Source organism: Trichoderma atroviride, chromosome 3, assembly GCF_020647795.1.
Source record: "Trichoderma atroviride chromosome 3, complete sequence".
NCBI lineage: Eukaryota > Fungi > Ascomycota > Sordariomycetes > Hypocreales > Hypocreaceae > Trichoderma > Trichoderma atroviride.
The window spans coordinates 361,428-379,172 of NC_089402.1; the positions used below are offsets into that span (position 1 = coordinate 361,428).

Sequence of the window (17,745 nt, forward strand, 5' to 3'; positions counted from 1 at the left end):
AACGTTGCAACATGTAGCTCACCAGCCAGATCAATACATCCCCACAATGTTTGACGGCAGACAGCCAACCTCACAGGTCTTTGACTTTTACTTTGATTTCAATATGGGTCTTGCCCGCCGAGATACCAACAACACCAGCATCCGTATTGACTACTCAAATGTCAAGGGCTACTGGGACTCTGTTGTCAACTCGCCTGGCATCCAAACTCGGCATCTTACACGCAGATTCTTCGCCCCATCATCTGTAGAATGGCAGAAAAAATATTCCAGCGACGGTTATTCGGCATTTGAAGATTCCAAGTCTTTTGACATTAGTGAAGATGTACAAGCCCCACTACTGTGGCAGACTGCTCAAGATTGTCCAGTTGATGGCTCGACATTCAATGAAGGCATTGGTGCTTACATAAAAGGAAAGCTCAATGCTCACTTTCTCTATGGTTTCTCCATGGTGGTAAGTGGACTCTTAATTTTTTTTTCCGTGCCTATCACAGTACCATTGACCAGCTTGTCTTGGTAGGCATCCCTTAACCGAGGAGCATTTCAGATTCAAGAGTCCAGTGGGTTCTTGCACGTATCTGGAAACACAAATTTTACATATGCCGTTGGGGGAGTCGGATCTCTCGATATATCGGAAGCTGGCAAGGGAAATCCGGCCATAAGTGACGACATTCCGGTGACGCTAGGTGGGCATGCTATCAGTGCCGGCAACTCTGCTGATATGGCTACCTTTGAACCCTTTTACCAAATTCAGTACGAGATGGCCACTATGAATGGGACTGACATAAGAAGTTTCGGAGACGACAGTATTCCATTCAATGGGCGGCTACAAACCAGAATTTTGTCCGACTTGGGTGACTCAACAGTATATTTTCCGATTTCCAATACAGAGTTAGATGCGACCCCCAAGAAGCGCAATGGAAACAGAATCGTGGTACCGGCAACTAACGTATTGTATAATGGACTGGGATACGGTGGGAGAATAGCTCTGAGCAGCATTGTTACGTTTGGTCTGAAGAGTAAACTGCTTTTGGGGGGCCAACATCTTCCCCTACCGATTGATCTGCCCAATGTGAGCGATTGGCAAATGCTATGTGATTGATCATCAGCTAACCTTTCTCACAGATGTCTGTCACTTACAATACAATGACCGAATTTGTCTTCTCTTCAGAAAAAGGAAACAATCAAGAAATGTCATGCGCGGATTATTCGGTAACGTCAGTAAATTTCACGTTCACTACAGGAGGCAGGTTGAAATACTAATACACAATGGACGAATAGAACTTTAGCCTACCAATCGCAGAATGACACGTAAGTTTCCCTATACGCTCCATCTTCTACAAATTGATGGGATTCGGATGCTTATGGCTGGCGAGAACAGTGACTTTGCTCGATGGAATGGCGACCAGCTAGCCGAGTTTGCGTATGAGTCTGTAAGTGGCCGTTAAATATTATGCATCGGAGACGAAATTAACCAGCTTAACGCTTGTAATACAGCAAGCCCTAGAAGGTGAAAAGCATTGCTACAATGAGACCAACCACACTTTACTTGGCGGCCGAGGGAAATTATTTGGCTGGGGCTACAGTGCTGGAAAGTCGGTTGACGTCTCAGATTTCCTAAAGGACGAAGCTATCCTTAGCATGTTTGACACCACCCAACCAAAATTTGACTGCGATGACTGTGTTGGTTGCGAAGAAGAGCAGAAAAAACGCAAAGAGGATTTTTGTTGCGGATGTGTGAGTATGCAATATCTCTACGGCTATACTGACTTCAATCCCACAATAGATCCTCCCGAAGAGGGAGAATGGATCCCAGGCCACCAACCGAGGAGCGAGCTGGATGAAGAAGATGGGAAAGACCATTCACTAGAGACACGGGCTAATGGCAAAGCCACATTGTCTCCCAAGATAATAAAGGTCTGTGGTCCTGCTAAAATTAGACCGCGAAGTGCATTCTACTATCCCGCCTTCCCAGCAGATGCAACATATGCATGGGAGCATATCGATCAAGGACGCTGGGAGCCCATATCTAGGTACTGGGGCAATATTTCTTCCTCTTGCACGAATTGGGCTGCTGGCCAGCTGACTGCTGCCGATGTCGAGTATACTCCAGCGGGCATATACCGGGCCAAGTATCAAAGTACATACGCCCCCTCCCCCCCCAAAATTTTTCTTTCTTTCTTTCTTTTTTTCTGTATATATATATATATATATATATATTTGGCTAACGAAATTACTGTTTTAGCGGAGCATGTTTTTGAAGGCCAGCTGATATCAATCTTCTTCACTCAGTGGCTTGATAAAGGGTTTTTCAAGCGCCAGAACCCTATGCCTAGCAATCCTCGGCCCAAGGTGCCCTGCAGCTTCACTGAGATCTATATAAAGAAGATAGTCTCTCTGAACTCATGGGTGCTGAAGAATAAAAAGCAGCCTTTTATTCAAGTTCTTCTAGCAGAGCTGGGCAACATGGAAACCCTTGATCGCTTGACCATTTTTAAGGCTAGACCAAACCTGAAGAAAGGAAATGTAAGTATTCTCCGGCTCTCTTCTCACTTTTTATTTTTTATTCCTCAGTTCTTCTTTGGTTCACAAGATTTTCTAATGCAACAATAGCTGTTTGAAAATATAAACAGTGTTGCTGTAACAAGCTATGGTCTCATGACTGTCGCCGAGCAGCTTCAAAGTGTGAAAGAGCTAGGTAGGTGTGCAGCGACGAGACGTGAAATTTGATCTCTTGAGGACCATCTTGGTCTTCAATTTTTTTGCTAATTCAGTATTTGTTTTGCACAGGTCTAATATTCTCATACATGAACAACCAAATGATTTGGGACAAGTTTTGCGACACGTACGAAGCCTTGTATGATCGATTCGGAGATTTTGACTCGTGGTACGCTCGGAATGGAGGCGCTTTAGCAATTCCTTCTCTACAAAATGAATGGCGAGCATTTATTCGGGCGATGCTGGATAGTATCGTCATGAATTCAAGGACAGAATTCGATAAACTTTACACGCTCAGACGGTACGTTGTTGTATTGATTAGAATGTGAATCGTGACGCCAATCATGATTTTTAGTATTCCCCTCGCAAACCAAGCACGTGCTACGTCTGAAGCTTTCTGGGCAGTTAATAACCTACAAAATAGGAGACTCATTAAGCTAGACAAGACATGTCAACATCTGCCTTGAGAATTGTGAGAATTGTAGGCGGAACCAGACCAGAGCGGAGAAATACACATGTATTCTTTAGAATTGAAGATGGTAGAGGTCCGAGGGGTATTGGAGAGTTGTGGCTTGCACTGGGACGCTGGATACATGTAACCTCTTCATATAGGTAGGTCGCAATTACACGTACCTACGCAGTTGTCAAAAAGTACATGTAAGTTATATAAGAACACAGCTCAATCTCGCACAATGAAAGCTTAACTACGGGTTAACGGAGCAGCTTGGAAGATGGAGACATTGAAAGTCGCCTCTACACGTGGAAAATAAGTGAGCCCAGCCAATATATTACGTGATCTAGAGCTTGACTGGTAGTCTATCAGCTCCCCGACACTTGGAATGCGTAGGCTACGATGTTTTTTTTTTTTTTTTTTTTTTTTTTTTTTTTTTTTTTTTTTTTTTTTGACGCAGGTTAATGAAAGTCTATTTGTTGTATATAACTTTTCTTCATTCTATCCGGCTCCAAGGCCATACATGTGCAGGGGTATTCATCTCACGCTACGTATAAAATCCTTTTCTCCTCAAATTTACAGCTTGACAATGGCCTTGTTGGCAGCGGGCTGCTCGTCCTCAGTGTTGAACAGGTTGATGTTCCATCTGGGCTTGTCTATTGCGAAGGAAAAAAAGAGTTTGTTAGCACTGTCTGAAACGAAGCAGTTTGACAAAATCAAGGAAAAAAACTCACAGTTGAAGGGAATGTTGAAGCGCTTAGGAGTCTCGCCCAGCTTGGCCAGGGCAGCGACAGCCTCGTCGTCCAGGTCGACCTCCTGGAAGTTCTCGGCAATGCGAGCCTTGGTGACGGACTTGGGGATGACGGTGTGGCCGCCAATCTGGGACCAGGCGAGGATGACCTGGGCGGGGGTGACAGTCTTGCCCTGCTTCTTGGAGAGGCTCTCAGCAACGGCCTGGACCTCGGGGGGTGTTGACGAGCAGGGGGGATGCCGCTGGAGTTGTTGCCAAAGGCAGAGTAGGCGGTGATGATGATGCCCTTCTTCTGGCAGTACTCGATCAGGGGGTAGTCGGGGAGACGGGGGTGGCGCTCGACCTGGTTGGCGGCGGGGACGACGCCTGTGGCCTCGATGATGGCCTCGAGCTGTGTGAGTTGTCAAGTTAGCTGTTTGAACTTTGGAACACAGAGTCTTGGGGAGACACGTACGTTCTCAATGGTGAAGTTGGAGACACCGACGGAGCGGGCCTTGGACTTGGGCAGCTCAGTGACGGCTTTCCAGGTCTGGACGATGGACACGTTCTTGTTGAGGAGCGTCTCAGTGCCTTCGGCGTTCTTGGGGAAGAGACCGTGGCCGGGGGCAAAGGCAACAGGCCAGTGGATGAGGTAGAGCTGCAGTGAACATGTTAGCGAACCAAGGCGTTTCTTGCTTCAGTCAGGCCAGCATACGTCAAGGTAGTCGAGGCCAAGCTCCTCGAGGGTGTCGTCCAGAGCGGGCGCAACGTCCTCGGGGGCGTGGGAGCTGTTCCACAGCTTGGAGGTGATGAAGATGTCCTCGCGCTTCAGGCCGGGCACCTCAGCCAGAGCCTTCTTGATGCCCTCGCCGACCTCCTTCTGGTTGGCGTAGACCTTGGCCAGGTCGAGGTGGCGGTAGCCGATCTTGAGGGCCTCGTAGACACCGGCGCCAACCTCGCCAGGGCCGGCCTGCCAGGTGCCGTAGCCGATCTGGGGGATCTTGTGGCCGGTGTTGAGGGTGACGGTTCGTCCGGAAGACATTTTTGCGGTGGTGCTGAATGTTCGGGGGAGGAAGGTGTTGGTAAGTGGAAATGCGCGGTGGCTGAGACGAGTCGACGAGGAGAGGAATGAAGAGATGGGGAGGAGGGACGGGAGAGACAAGCGACGCAGGGCTGCCATTATTATACGTCGATATCGTCACTATCAGTAGCCACAAAAGCAAGCCATGGCGCGTCACTATGGGGGGGGGAGCTTGGATCATATTTCCCCATCCAGGGCCTCCCATCTCCATATCTATGTATCCAGCTCTATCCATTGCCTTCTGTGGGGAACATCGGCGTTTACGCACCTTCGAACGCGTGCTTTTTTTCTGTTATTCAGCAGTCTCCATCATAGGTACCTTGTCTGATTCATTCACCGCAAAGAATGATGCATTCTATTGTTTGAAATGGTGTAATTGCCTCATGCTTTTGAGCAATTTGCCCGTCTGTTTGTCTCATTCTGCCTCCTCTATCTGACGGTCAAAGCGTACACAGGCAAGACAACGACGAGGTTCCTAGAATTGCCCCGCGGCCCAAAGAGGAAATCTTAGACGCTCGAATTTTTTAGGTGATGAGGGGCTTAAATTACGTACATGGCAGAAGCTGTGCTAGAACAAGGCACGGAGACGCCACCATGACTAGCAAGAGTCGTGGCTTGTGGGGGTCCGGATTCGACGATGGAATATGAGGCAAGTATTGCCCGTGGGCTGGGGCGGATTTAACAGCTTGTTTGTCCAGGCGTTCGAAAACAGCAATAGAGTGTCATCGTCAGTTTGTCTCTTCTGTAGCACCTGGATGGCAGGAAACCAGCGGGACGAATCAGACGAGCTTCCTGATGCTCAGCCCATGCAAGCAGCGAAAGTGCGAGATAGTCTCTGTGCCAATCAACGAGTCCTTCCTATGTTGAAGGCTGCTCCAATCTCAGCATCTCCTGCCAATCACACCGATTTGCCCTGCATGTCACCATTCCATGTGCGCGACGCCGAAATACTTCATTCACCCAGCATTCCCCTCTACCCCACGCAAGTTACAGCGAGGTACCCCCGTCTCCAAACGCCACCTAAATAGATAGCGGGACGGAGAGACTTGCCTGAGTCTCGCGGTGGAGAAACGAACCGCTCCAATGGCGAATCCAAACTTGGCTTGAGCGGCTGATAGATTGTCCGCTGGGCACTCTCTCCATGTGGCGATTTGCTCGCCGGGTGACAAAGCCGCATCTCGGATCACGGATAGACGGACAAATATCCGACCATCGACGGCTTATCTCCTAGACACTGGGTAGAGTGGGCGGCCTTTGAACGGTTTTCTCGTGTGGAACCAGCCAAAGCCGCTGGCTGCGTCACAAGGGAAACCCATCCCGCGGAAACCCATCCCGCAAAGCTTATTAACTTTATTAGCAGTTGAATTGGCCGATGACAAACTAAATCGCCTTGGGAGAGGGGGAAAATAGTTTTGAGGCAAGTTAAGCCGCCTTCTAGAAGCCTTCTTCACGAGCTCCACGTGTTTGTACTCCACGTCAAACTTTCTTCGTCACAGCAGCACCAACGTCGCTTGTCCATCTCAGGCTCGTCTCTCCCGTCGAAACACGTTGATCTCCTTTTACAAACTGTTCGGCTGCCATGCCACATGTTCAACAGAAGTCGTCAAAAATGCTTCGCATCATGTCACGAAGCTCCTGTTTGTCGGTCTTGAACCTCCTGAATCACCAAACTATCGCTACCTGTAGAAATCTATTTGCGTGAAAGAAATCACTCAGCCGGGCTCTTTCTTTTATTCATTTTCAATGGCTATAGGAAGAGCAAACTGTTTCAATGTCCAAAAAACGGTGAGGATAGCTGCTTTGGCTTGTCAAACTAGATCAAGTCGCATCAATGAATCTGTACTTGGAGCAGCAATAACACCGTAGACGCCTTCTTGCAGGAGGTGTATAAGATGAACATATTGTCGTCGTAAAATAGCCATCTTTTAATTTTCAATAGCATTAAATTCGATTCAATTAACAACTTTAGCAAATCCTGACATTCCTTTCAGGCCCCATCATGGTCTTCCCATTGTTCACTATGCCCTGCCTCCATGACCACCACCATCAGCCCCCTATCCTTCATTCTCGCGACTCCTATGATGGACAAATATCATCCTCAGCGGCTGTTGGCCTCACCGTTGGAATCACCCTCATTGTAGTCATCATCGCCGCCATCACCTACCTTTGGTGCTGGCGCCAAAGTCACCGCCACCGGCGAGCTCGGCGACGACGACGCTCTGAGTCGCGCCATCGCCGCGACAACCAGCAAGAGCAAGCAAATGCTGCTGCATGTGGAAACAATGAGAGGCCAAATGAGGTCGATCAGGTGCCTCAGGGACAGAATGCCGCTGCCCAGAATGAAGAGGGACCTCCACCACCTGCTATACCCCTGACGGTTCATCACCACCAGCATGAGGACAAGCATTTCCACGGTCACTGCCATGACCATCATGACCAACAAGATGATCATGAGGATGGCCAAGGCTCTCCCACGGATTCTGATTTTGACCATCGTCACGTAAACTACCATCGCCATCGCCGTTTCAACCGCGCCCAGCGGATCTTTCACCCACAAGACCCCATTGCGGAGGCTGAAGATCCAATCCAGCCACAGATTCGACTAGCGGACTTGGAGGCTATTTTCAATGGACTAGATGTACCCCTGACGAATGATCATGTTCATGTCGCTGCGAAAGAAGAGAAGAATGGGGACCGTGAGAAGAAGCACAGAGAGAAACGTCGTAAGCGACACCATCGCCATCACCATCACTGCCACCATCGGCATAGGCGAGTGATGATTCGCTAAGGGGAAGAATGGAACGTCTTGGAGGGTTTGATAAGTGATTTGATAGGTTCATAATTTGAGAGCACGTAGGTAGATGAGAGGTATGAATACAATGTTAATCGTTCTGTTATCCGAATTTATCCTAGTTATACGATGAGCAATCTGTCCAATCCATCAACGAATTGTTAGAAGTAGCTGACAAAGAAGTTGTCAAATGCCATTAAGAGAAAATCACGCAACATCTCATTCGAAAATGCCCCAGCACCGCACACCAACAAGGTTTCAACGCATCAAGCCTCCCCTCCTTCACCTTCAGCCGCGCCCTCGGGACGCTCGACCTCTTTCGAATGCTTCGAATGACGTGATCCCCTACTGCTACTAGACCGTCTTCTATGTCGTTGCTTCTTTTTATAGACCTTGATGGAATCTCCATAACAGCAGAGGAAAATGCAAACGCCGACAATGAATGCGGCGAGGACGAAGCCGACGACAAGGCCAATTATGAGGTTGGTGTTGGTTCCAGAGTTTGAGCGTCGCTGTATTGACGAAAGTACTTTTTTCGTAATGGTTGAGATGGCGATAAGAGAATGATTTGCATTGTCGGTATACTCTTCTGTTGCTTGTACATGGCGCTGAAGCGCCTCAGATTGATCTGGATTTATCGGAATATACATGCGGGCTATTGTTTGGGTTTGTGCGGTAGATGAACAAATCTGACACAAATGATTCAAGTGCAACGGAAACTCAAGGTGAAGTTTGGATAATGGTATGCGACTACAAGTTGAGCCTTTACTAACACACTGCACTATATACATGGTCCTTGGACCCATCGCGGCGAGACAAGCTACAAAGATTGGCCGGCATCGCACACCCAACAGGCCATGAATGACCGAGTTTGGTCAAATGTAGCAGACGTTGCATATGCAGCCTTTACACGAAATCGTCATTGCTCTTCCTGCGAGCATGCCGGAGCGAGTAGAAGGACAAGAAAAGACGGGTGTGTAAGTGCATGCAGCTGCATGTGGGTGCGCCATGAAGAGTAAAAGCAGCGAGGGGCGAACTTGTCTCTCACACAGAAGACTAATCAGTTACTAGACCAGAGTTGCTTGAAGTATATGATAGGATAAATTCTAGAGGTGGTGACTGGTGGAGGACACGATGCACGCTGCAGAGGCAAGGAGAAGAAAGACTGGGACTTGCAGTCTCTCGGCGCATATCTGCATGTGCGTGATTGGCAGGTTGAGGGGAAATGCCCAATGGAAATAAATTTCCGTGACACATGGACTGCGGCGGTATTGCGCACAAAGATAAGTACAATAGTCAATAATATCGCAAACTTGAGTAATGGGCCCTACGAGAAGAAATGCGGCATCAAAGAAACAACGAGCAATACTCAAGCTACTGCTGCATTATCAACAAGGCCAGCGCATCGCAAACATGCCATTGCACACTTCTACTTCATCGAAGCTAGTACATTACAAGAAGGATGATGTGGACTTGGCAGGGTCGCAGCGGACACTCCAGCTCCTCAAAGCGGCAAAGGCGAGGCAGAAGCATCTTCTCATGGGACACACGATGCTGCGGGGGACTCTTTGATGCAGGACAACGCATCGCTTTGGGCGTCTGCTCTAGCACTAATTTGATAATTCAACAGGGCATCTATTTAGCTTGATGAAATGGCTATTCTTTTGGTCCGACCATGTTCAAGTGTGGTGTGCTGGATCCAGCAACTATCAGAGAATATGAGCCTTTTTTCCTTGTTTCGTTTCTTTGCAGATGGTAATCAAGACGATATGTGTGCACATGTGGTAATTGGGTACGACTTGGGCCTATTTTGCCCACTACTTCAATGTACTGATAAAGTTACATTGGCTGAATTGAGACGACGCCTGCACAATCCCGCAAACGTGGGCGCCAGAGTCCAAGCGTGTAATAAACAACACCCCCAAAGCTCAAGCATCTGCACGACTCCTTTCATCTAATCTGTCAGAGTATTCGGGCGCTTAATCAGACTCGCTCCTCCACGCGCTATTTGCAGTAACAAACCACTCCCAGCACCACAGAGCCAAAAATGCATCAAAATGTCACTCATACAGCCAGACCCAAAGCCATCCAGTAACACACCCAAGTACGGGGCAGCGACTGAACGCCTAGCACAGTATTAAGCGCCCTGGCTAAGTAAAAAAAAAAAAAGAACTGGACCCGGCAGATGGCCCTTCCGGTGGCAGATAAGCTACAAACTAAACACCGGGGGGCCGTTAAGGATCAACCAAAAGCTCGTCCCAACACCGGGGATTGGGCTGCTTGCCTCTTGTTCATTTCGCGAAAAAAAATAACGGCCCCAAAGCCAAGAACAAAGCATAAAATTCGCAATAGCTTGGCGGGGGGAGCGTCAACTGTCAAAAGGTTCAAAAAGTTGAGTTCAATGGCTGTCTCCTTTGATTATTCAGGGGCGCTGGGCGTTTTCTTGGCCTGTCCCCACGCTGACATGCTGTGCCGCTTTCTCGTTTATTTCACTCAACTTTCAGCTCGAGTCAAGAAGAGGCAAATTCTCTCTACAATCAAAGATGTACATGTTTATTAAGAGTCAATGTGAACGTAAAAACTCAAGATGCTATCAAGCTGGAGCAAAACACAGCACTAATTCCCAAAACGTAGCTCAGCATCCAGAAGCAGTAACATCAACTATCCAAAACAATAAATCCCTTCAACCCCTAACGATACTCGCTTATTTCATCTGTTCAAGCCACGCGTTAACACTCTCTCTATCTCTCTCTCTTTTTCGGCTCCGTGTTTGACAATCCGCTGGTCCCGAGCTTCGCGTTTCACCATTTCAGCCTCCCCCTGTCCATTTCAAACTCCACAGGCCTCCTAGCACAAAAGCCAAGCCCAGCAAAAAAAAGCAAAGCAAAGCAAAATATGACAGCTCTACAGGCCGCATAGAAGAGTGAAATAATCTCATTTGCTAGCTCCAATCTCCATCTTCCTCTCTTCACTTGGCAGCTCCATAGCTTCGGGTAGTTTTGTGCCACTAATAATAACCTCTCCATGCACCTTGTCTTTTTCCGCCCCTCGTATTATTTTCACGACAAGCCTCTAACCCCCGGGGCTTCGTCATCAACCTAGATAGCAGTCTTTTTCTCTTGGCTTCGCGTTTCGTTTAATCTTTCATCTAATCCTCTAGCGAGTAATGTCTTTACCGTCTTTTTAGAAAGCTTCTCTTTCTTTCTTTACCTCGTCTCTGCTTTTGCCGATAATTTCTTTTCTTTCAACCGCTTTTCTTTGTACATCTTCTACCGTCGGGAACTGGCTTCTCTCTCTCTTTTATTCGAATAATTACAGACGGCCTTGACGGCTGCTTGTTGATTGCGATTGTCCTTCATTAATGAGCGTCGCCGTTCCCTCTAATAATCATATCCGATAATATCCTCATCTATTTATCTCATTTATAACGCATATATATATATATACCTCTATATAAAATCAGCGTCTCATTGAGCGAAAGAGCAATAATCAGCCACAAACACATCATGGCCATCCGGTCCTTTCTCACCCTCTCTCTAGCCCTGCTCGCGCACGCACGGCCAAGACACGTATTCGACCCGGAAGACGTGGGCACCAAAATCACCCTGCCGGTCATCTCAGCGCCTCGAGCAGTGGAAGCAGTAGCAGGACGAAGTGCAGGTGACGACGAAGACAAGCCATTTCACATCTTGCCGTTCCCGTACACGGGCAATGGCAAGCGGGCGATTTTGGAGGATGATGACGGAGCAGCCGGCGCGGTGACTCTGCCAGTGCCTCGACCGGCGTCCAGGAGAAGTGCCGGAGATGAGAATGAAGATGAAGAGGACAAGCCTTTCCACATCCTCCCCTTCAACGAGAAGCGGAAACTCCCCGTCGAAGAGGGCCCTATAGGAACCATCACGCTGCCAGTCATTCACGCCGCGCGCCCCGTATTGGACAAGCGAGCCGTGGAAGTGCAGGTCGAGAACCGCTCCGACGTCTCATACTACGCTCAACGTAAGTATCAACAACCCTACATGTAGCTACATCTAGATACTGACACATGGACAGTCAACATCGGAACTCCCCCCCAGACCGTCTACGCCCAAATCGACACGGGCTCCTTCGAGCTCTGGGTCAACCCCGACTGCTCCAACGTCGCCTCCTCGGACCGCCGCTTCTGCCAGGCCATTGGCGTCTACAACCCGCGCTCCTCGTCCTCATCCGCCACCACCGACGAGTCCGCCATGCTCCGCTACGGCATCGGCTCCGCCAACGTCTCGTACTTCAAGGACACCATCGCGCTGTCCGGCGCCCCGGCCATGAAGCAGGTGCAGTTCGGCGTCGCCTCGGCCAGCGTCGACGAGTTCTCCGGCATCCTCGGCATCGGCGCCGGCGAGGGCGTCAACACCGACTACCCCAACTTCATTGACGCGCTGGCCGCCCAGGGGGTCACCCAGACAAAGGCCTTTAGCCTCGCGCTGGGCAGCAAGGCCGAGGAAGAGGGCGTCATCATCTTTGGCGGCGTCGACACGGCCAAGTTCCAGGGCAAGCTCGCAACGCTGCCCATTGTGCCGGCAAAGGAGTCGCCCGACGGCGTGGCGCGCTACTGGGTCAGGATGAACTCGATTGCGCTGTCGCCGCCGCAGGGCAAGGCCACGACCTTTAGCCAGACGGACATGACCGTCTTCTTGGACAGCGGCTCGACGCTGACGCTGCTGCCGGAGCAGGTGGTGGAGGAGATTGCAACGGGGCTGGGGTCGAGCGGCATGGACTCGACGGGCTACTATGCCATCAACTGCAACCTGGCGAGCCAAAAGGGAACAATCGACTTTGCCTTTGACGGCGTGACGATTTCTGTGCCGTACAGCGAGGTGATTCGCCAGGTCAGCTCGTCGCCGCCGCAGTGCTACCTGGGCATGATGGGCAGCACCGAGTTTGCTCTCCTGGGCGATACCTTTTTGCGATCCGCCTATGGTAAGTCTCTATTGAATTCTCCGATACCAAGTCGTTACTAACCTCCAAACGCAGCCGTCTTCGACCTCACCGGCAACAGCATCCACCTCGCCCAATACGCCAACTGCGGCACCAAAGTCCTGACCATCACCCCCCGACTCTGCTCTCCAGGGCCTCTCCAGCAGCTGCGGCGGAGGCAGCGAGTCTCCTGCAAACCCTCCCGCCTCTTCTTCCTCGTCAGCTGCCCCAGCGGCGCCCTCAAAGTCTGCTGCGTCCAAGCCCAGCGCCCCTGCTTCAAGCAGCGTCCAGCCGGTTCACAGCCCAACGCCAGCAGCATCCAAACCCGCTGATCAGACACCTCCCGCTACGACTACGGCCGCGAGCACGCCAAAGAGCACTCCTTCGAGTGTGTCTGATGCTGCTGGCAAGAGCAGTGCCGGTAGAGTCAATGTCCAGGCTGTGGGATGGAGCATGGTGTTTGCAGCAATGGGTCTGCTATTGTTGTAGGAGAAAAGATGTGAATCAGGGGAGAAAAGAGAAGGAAAAGAAAATGGAACCTACTTTTTAGCATAATATCGTATAGACTGCTATGTTGGACAAAACTATAACGCTTATACATAGATGACTTATATCGGATACTTTTTATTACCATCAATCATATTCTTACACAACCTCCAGCACAAACATGGGTCCTCTCTCATCTCCCCCCGGCTTCACAAGCTCATGCATCCTAATCCCCGCCACGGGCTCCTCTTCCAACGTCCCATCATCTCGCCTCTTCAAAACCACAACCGCCCACTCACCCTCCTGATTACCCACAAACAGCTCACCTCCGTCTCTACTCACACTAAACATGCGCGGATGTTTCCCTCCCGTCGACGTCTCCCCCACAAGCTCCAGCGATAGCCCTTCTTCACCTTCAAGGACCCGAAAGTGAGCAATCGTCTCCGTCAGAGAGTTCAACAGCCGATTCGACGTATAAACATGTCTCCCATCCCTCGAAAGAGCAATCTCCCCCGCCGCAGCACCCGCCGTCCTCTCAGACTCGGCATCACCCTCCATAAACGTCGAATAGCTCCCCAATAGCGTAAACCCAATACTCTCGTCCGCATACTTCAAAGCAAACACAATAACACGATTGCTCTTCTCGCAAAGAAGCATATAGTGCGTTGCCGGTGCATCATCACCTCCCCCAGAAGAATAAAACACTCCATGCCGAGGCCCTGATCCATCCGGCACCCGGACCCGGTTCACAATCGGCACACCGGCCGCCGCCGAGTCCAGCACCAGGAGAGAGTCCGTGCCAAGATCATTGACGACAAACCAGCGGCCCGTGGGATCAAGCACGGCCTGATGAGCACGCGCCACTCTTCCAGCGTCGAGCACGGCATCTTTCGACGGCACCGTCTTGACAAACTCCAAAGAGCCGCTGCTCGTGTTCCAAATATCCATCGTGCCAGAGGCCCATGAGCTGCCAACCATGATGGCGCCGTCTTTGCCGAGGCCCAGATGGCAGACGCCCTCGCTGCCGTCATTTCGCTCAGCCACCTTTGTGAGAGAGTTTGCCGCAAGGTCAAGTTTATAGAGCAACGTTGTTGCTGTATTTTCGTCAAAGGTGTATAACAGACTTGGATCTGCAGGCGAGACGGCGAACCAGGAGGGATTGCCAGCGACGGCGAGATCAAGATCGATGGTGAGGCTGCGAGAAGCGGAGTTGTAAGTTGCGAGATAGATGTGGCCTGGCCGGGCAATGAGCAGGCGGCGAGACATGGTTATTCTTTTGGGTCTTGTAAATTGTGTATATCAATCTGTGTTTAAGAATACTGGCTGTTCCGTCAGAGGTGGGGTTAAATAATGAATGAGGTAAGATTTTGGAGCAGTACCGTAACAAACACTTTCTATGAAAGAATAATCTTTGCAAAATAGATCAATCGAGATTACATTTCAAGAGAGAAAAGAAAGATGCAAAGTTTAAATCCAGCTGTCTCATAATTGCATCTTGACAGGCGGGGGGGCGTTGACAAGTGCAAGATCGACGCATGGATTGTGTGGGGGTCATTCAAGATGGGCTTGGCTCTATTGTTACATGCACTCCAGGCGCAAATCATCCATGTCGACGACTTCACTCAGTAATCGATATAGGCCTACAGGCTACAAAGCTTTGTTGATAAAACATGGCAGCCGTCATATACACGTTTACAGCGTCATGGTAAGCATCTTAGAACAGCCACTCTCACATCGACATTCTGCGACTTCGTGCTGACAAGCAGTGACAAGACCGCACATCCTCACCAATCAAGCACAAGCACATTCATAAAATAGGCTCAGACAGTCCCGTAAATACAACGGTATTCTCCTAAATACAACATAGCCTCTCGCTCACCCCATATTAAAGGCCTGCCGCCCGCTCATAACCCTCTCATCCTCCTCGTTCTCATTATCATTCGCACATGTTCGAAACCATGCATAAAATACGTCAAAAAGCACCAACGAATGAGGTGTGTATCTTGGAAAAATAAAAATTATGAACCCTGCAAAAAGAAAAAAAAATTGCAACAAACAATCCAGAGCCATTCAGACTGCTTTAAATTAATACCGTATTTCCCAACTTAGAACAAAAACAGCGCAGCACCGGCCAGGACCATGGCCAGGGAGCTCACGCCAGTCTGAGAACCAGCATTCTTGCCGCTCTTGGTATTGCTGCTGCCGTCACTGCAGTCTTGGTTAAAGCTGGAGGACGAGCAGCTGGAAGTGTCAGCAGGGGTAGAGCCGCCAGAACCGCTGCCGGAATCAGAGCCGCTGCCGGAACCGCTGCCGCCAGAGCTGCCGCTGTTGCTTCCGCTGTTGCTACCACTGTCGCTGCCGCTGGATCCATTGTCACCACCGGGAACCGTGCCAGAGGAACCGTTACTTCCACCTGGGATCTGGGCCTGGGTGTTCTTGGGGGTGCTGCTGGACTTGGTGGCGGAACCCTTGGCAGACGAGGCAGCCGAGGAGGTGTCAGGCTTGCCGGCGTCCATGTCGGTACCGGTGCCCTCCAGAGAAGCCAGGTTGGTGCGCTTGTTGCCGTCGATGACGGTGTTGTTGGTGCCGGCAATGTTGCTGTAGGTGTAGCTGGTTCCGGAGCTGGATCCAAGCCCCGAGGTGGCGTTGTAGCAGTCGACGGTGACGGACTCAAAGGTGGCGTAGAAGTAGCCGGCCTTTTGGATATCTTGGGCGTTCCAGTCAATCTCACCACCGGCCCAAGCAATGGTTCCGGGGGCGTTGCTGGCGAGACCTCCGGGCCAGATGGAGATTTGGACACGGGAGGGAGTCTGGGGGAAGGACCACTGGTTGGAGGTGGCGTTCCAGTGGTCCTTGCGGTTGACGGTGCGGCCGACCTTGCCATCGACGAGCCACTGGATGGTGTCGGGGGTCCACCTGATTTCGTAGTCGTGGAAGTTGTTGAAGGTGTCTGAGAGGGAGGTGATGTTGCCCGAGTTGTCGTCTGTTGTCATTAGCATTTTCATTTACACGGCCACGGATCCATTGAGAGGCTTACAGTCGGGAATGCCCTGAAAGTACCAGTTGGTCTGCGCGGTGCCCAGGTCGACGCCCACAAACTCGTAGTCAATCTCGTCCTTGACGTCGGAGAGCAGGATAAAGGCCGTGACGACGCCCTTGCCGCGGCTCGTCTTGAAGCGCGCCTTGACGTTTCCGTACCACATGTACTCGGTGGTGGCCATGACGGTGCCGACGCTGTTCTTGGGCATGGTCAGCAGCACGTTGCCGTCAAAGTAGGCGGGCTCGCCCTGGGCCACCCAGTCGGCGGTGGACGGGTCGCCGAGGTAGTTGCTGATGTCGGCGATGCTGGACAGCTTGGAGTCGAACGTCAGCGTCTTGGACTTGCACACGGGCTCGGGCGTGCACGAGTCGATGGAGAAGGACATTCGGGGGTCGCAGCCGCCGAGGCAGTAGGCGCCAACGCCGCATTCGCCATATTCTGCGTCATTGTCAGCTGCCGGACGATGGAAACAAGAGACGAGACAACTCACGCGAGCAGCAGGGACTCTCCTTGGGGCACTTGTTGGTGAGCGAGCACGTCGTGCTGGTGCTACCCAAGACAGCCCCAGCGCCCAGCAGCGCAGCCAGCGCAGCAGACCGCAGCATTGTTTCGAGCCGGATTTGATTGGATTCGATTCGATTCGATTAAACGTCGTCTTCTTGCTGTCCGAGAGCGAGCGATATCGGATGATTCTGTTATATTGCGTGTGTAACACCGAGGAGCGATTGGAAGGAGGATGGATTGGATGCAATTAATCTGCGAGCGCGTAGCTCTTTTTTTTTCTCTCCTCGCACAAAAAACGATTGGATTGAAAAGAAGCGAGTTCCACGACGGACGAGATGCGATGAACGAGTGACGCACCCGTGGAGGCGACAAACAAATACACGAAACAAAAAAACACACGCAACAAGCGAGAGTCTTTTTTCTGGTTTGTTTGCCGTGGGCAGAAAGGAAGCGGGCTGGAATGCAATGCGGCGGAGGATTGCCGTTATAAGAGGTCGGACTGGAGTCGCTGTCTTGCGCTATGGCCAGGCCAGGGGCTTGGACCGGGCTGGCCTGGACTGGGCTGGACTGGGGAGATTCTTACAATTCTTACAGCACTGTCAAGTCCCTGGATCGGGCAGGTCAGATGCTGCGTCGCGGGCTGATTTGTGTGTGATGAACTGCTGGTTTGAGCATTGTTTGCTAGCATATGCTGTTGAGTACATAACATGCTATTGAGTACATCACATCAATCACTGTTTGCCGTGCTTGTGTTCGCCGATCCCAGCAAACTGCTTCCCTTCAGCTCGTGCTTCTAGTCAGTACCCCGGACCTGCACAACAGCGCCACCACGCCACCCATCAGGGGAAAAAAAATCAGCAAAAAGAGCGAACCCGCCTAACCGCAAGGGAAATCCCGCTGCGCCCTCAGCGCTAGAAGCAAAAAAAAGGCACGCTCTCCTTTGACTCAAAGCATTCTTCTATAAGAACGAACAAAAAAAAAAATTTATTCTCAT

General features: G+C 50.7%; 6 protein-coding genes across 6 annotated transcripts; 3 read left to right on the forward strand and 3 right to left on the reverse strand.

Moving 5' to 3' along the window:
• Positions 1-46: 46 nt before the first annotated feature.
• Positions 47-3,044, forward strand: TrAtP1_005336 (uncharacterized protein; the record flags this gene model as incomplete). Its single annotated transcript, XM_066112668.1, has 9 exons — positions 47-451; positions 518-1,069; positions 1,123-1,214; positions 1,279-1,308; positions 1,379-1,430; positions 1,495-2,137; positions 2,243-2,523; positions 2,611-2,695; positions 2,788-3,044. The coding sequence occupies 9 exons, from the start codon at positions 47-49 to the stop codon at positions 3,042-3,044; spliced, it is 2,397 nt and encodes a 798-aa protein (XP_065968753.1).
• Positions 3,045-3,619: 575 nt separating this feature from the next.
• TrAtP1_013345 (uncharacterized protein) lies at positions 3,620-6,131 on the reverse strand. Its single transcript, XM_014089401.2, has 5 exons — positions 5,531-6,131; positions 4,612-5,452; positions 4,372-4,554; positions 3,901-4,308; positions 3,620-3,822 (listed from the first exon to the last, which is right to left on the reverse strand). The coding sequence occupies exons 2-5, from the start codon at positions 5,074-5,076 to the stop codon at positions 3,709-3,711; spliced, it is 1,170 nt and encodes a 389-aa protein (XP_013944876.2). The 5' UTR covers positions 5,077-5,452; positions 5,531-6,131; the 3' UTR covers positions 3,620-3,708.
• Positions 6,132-6,976: 845 nt separating this feature from the next.
• Positions 6,977-7,765, forward strand: TrAtP1_005337 (uncharacterized protein; the record flags this gene model as incomplete). The annotated part of the gene is made up of 1 exon (XM_014089400.1): positions 6,977-7,765. The coding sequence occupies one exon, from the start codon at positions 6,977-6,979 to the stop codon at positions 7,763-7,765; it is 789 nt and encodes a 262-aa protein (XP_013944875.1).
• Positions 7,766-10,319: 2,554 nt separating this feature from the next.
• On the forward strand, positions 10,320-13,382 carry TrAtP1_005338 (uncharacterized protein). The gene is made up of 3 exons (XM_066112669.1): positions 10,320-11,764; positions 11,819-12,724; positions 12,779-13,382. Exons 1-3 carry the CDS (start codon positions 11,275-11,277, stop codon positions 13,051-13,053), a joined length of 1,671 nt encoding a protein of 556 aa, XP_065968754.1. The 5' UTR covers positions 10,320-11,274; the 3' UTR covers positions 13,054-13,382.
• Positions 13,367-14,712, reverse strand: TrAtP1_005339 (uncharacterized protein; the record flags this gene model as incomplete). The annotated part of the gene is made up of 2 exons (XM_066112670.1): positions 14,587-14,712; positions 13,367-14,526 (listed from the first exon to the last, which is right to left on the reverse strand). The coding sequence occupies exon 2, from the start codon at positions 14,471-14,473 to the stop codon at positions 13,367-13,369; it is 1,107 nt and encodes a 368-aa protein (XP_065968755.1). The 5' UTR covers positions 14,474-14,526; positions 14,587-14,712.
• A 99-nt stretch (positions 14,713-14,811) lies between these two features.
• On the reverse strand, positions 14,812-17,249 carry TrAtP1_005340 (uncharacterized protein). The gene is made up of 3 exons (XM_014089396.2): positions 16,738-17,249; positions 16,245-16,685; positions 14,812-16,190 (listed from the first exon to the last, which is right to left on the reverse strand). Exons 1-3 carry the CDS (start codon positions 16,850-16,852, stop codon positions 15,313-15,315), a joined length of 1,434 nt encoding a protein of 477 aa, XP_013944871.2. The 5' UTR covers positions 16,853-17,249; the 3' UTR covers positions 14,812-15,312.
• Between the last annotated feature and the right edge of the window lie 496 nt (positions 17,250-17,745).

What these genes read in the sequence shown, in the direction of transcription:
- TrAtP1_013345 (XM_014089401.2), bottom strand. Translation starts at nt 5,076, where the DNA reads ATGGCAGCCCTGCGTCGCTTGTCTCTCCCGTCCCTCCTCCCCATCTCT. An exon ending in TTGGCCTCGACTACCTTGAC is followed by an intron (nt 4,555 to 4,611) that starts GTATGCTGGCCT and finishes TGTTCACTGCAG; the next exon opens with CTCTACCTCATCCACTGGCC. An exon ending in CTTCAACATTCCCTTCAACT is followed by an intron (nt 3,823 to 3,900) that starts GTGAGTTTTTTT and finishes CCTTCGCAATAG; the next exon opens with ACAAGCCCAGATGGAACATC.
- TrAtP1_005338 (XM_066112669.1), top strand. Translation starts at nt 11,275, where the DNA reads ATGGCCATCCGGTCCTTTCTCACCCTCTCTCTAGCCCTGCTCGCGCAC. An exon ending in CGTCTCATACTACGCTCAAC is followed by an intron (nt 11,765 to 11,818) that starts GTAAGTATCAAC and finishes ACACATGGACAG; the next exon opens with TCAACATCGGAACTCCCCCC. An exon ending in CTTTTTGCGATCCGCCTATG is followed by an intron (nt 12,725 to 12,778) that starts GTAAGTCTCTAT and finishes CTCCAAACGCAG; the next exon opens with CCGTCTTCGACCTCACCGGC.
- TrAtP1_005340 (XM_014089396.2), bottom strand. Translation starts at nt 16,852, where the DNA reads ATGCTGCGGTCTGCTGCGCTGGCTGCGCTGCTGGGCGCTGGGGCTGTC. An exon ending in GGAGAGTCCCTGCTGCTCGC is followed by an intron (nt 16,686 to 16,737) that starts GTGAGTTGTCTC and finishes ACAATGACGCAG; the next exon opens with AATATGGCGAATGCGGCGTT. An exon ending in CTTTCAGGGCATTCCCGACT is followed by an intron (nt 16,191 to 16,244) that starts GTAAGCCTCTCA and finishes TAATGACAACAG; the next exon opens with ACGACAACTCGGGCAACATC.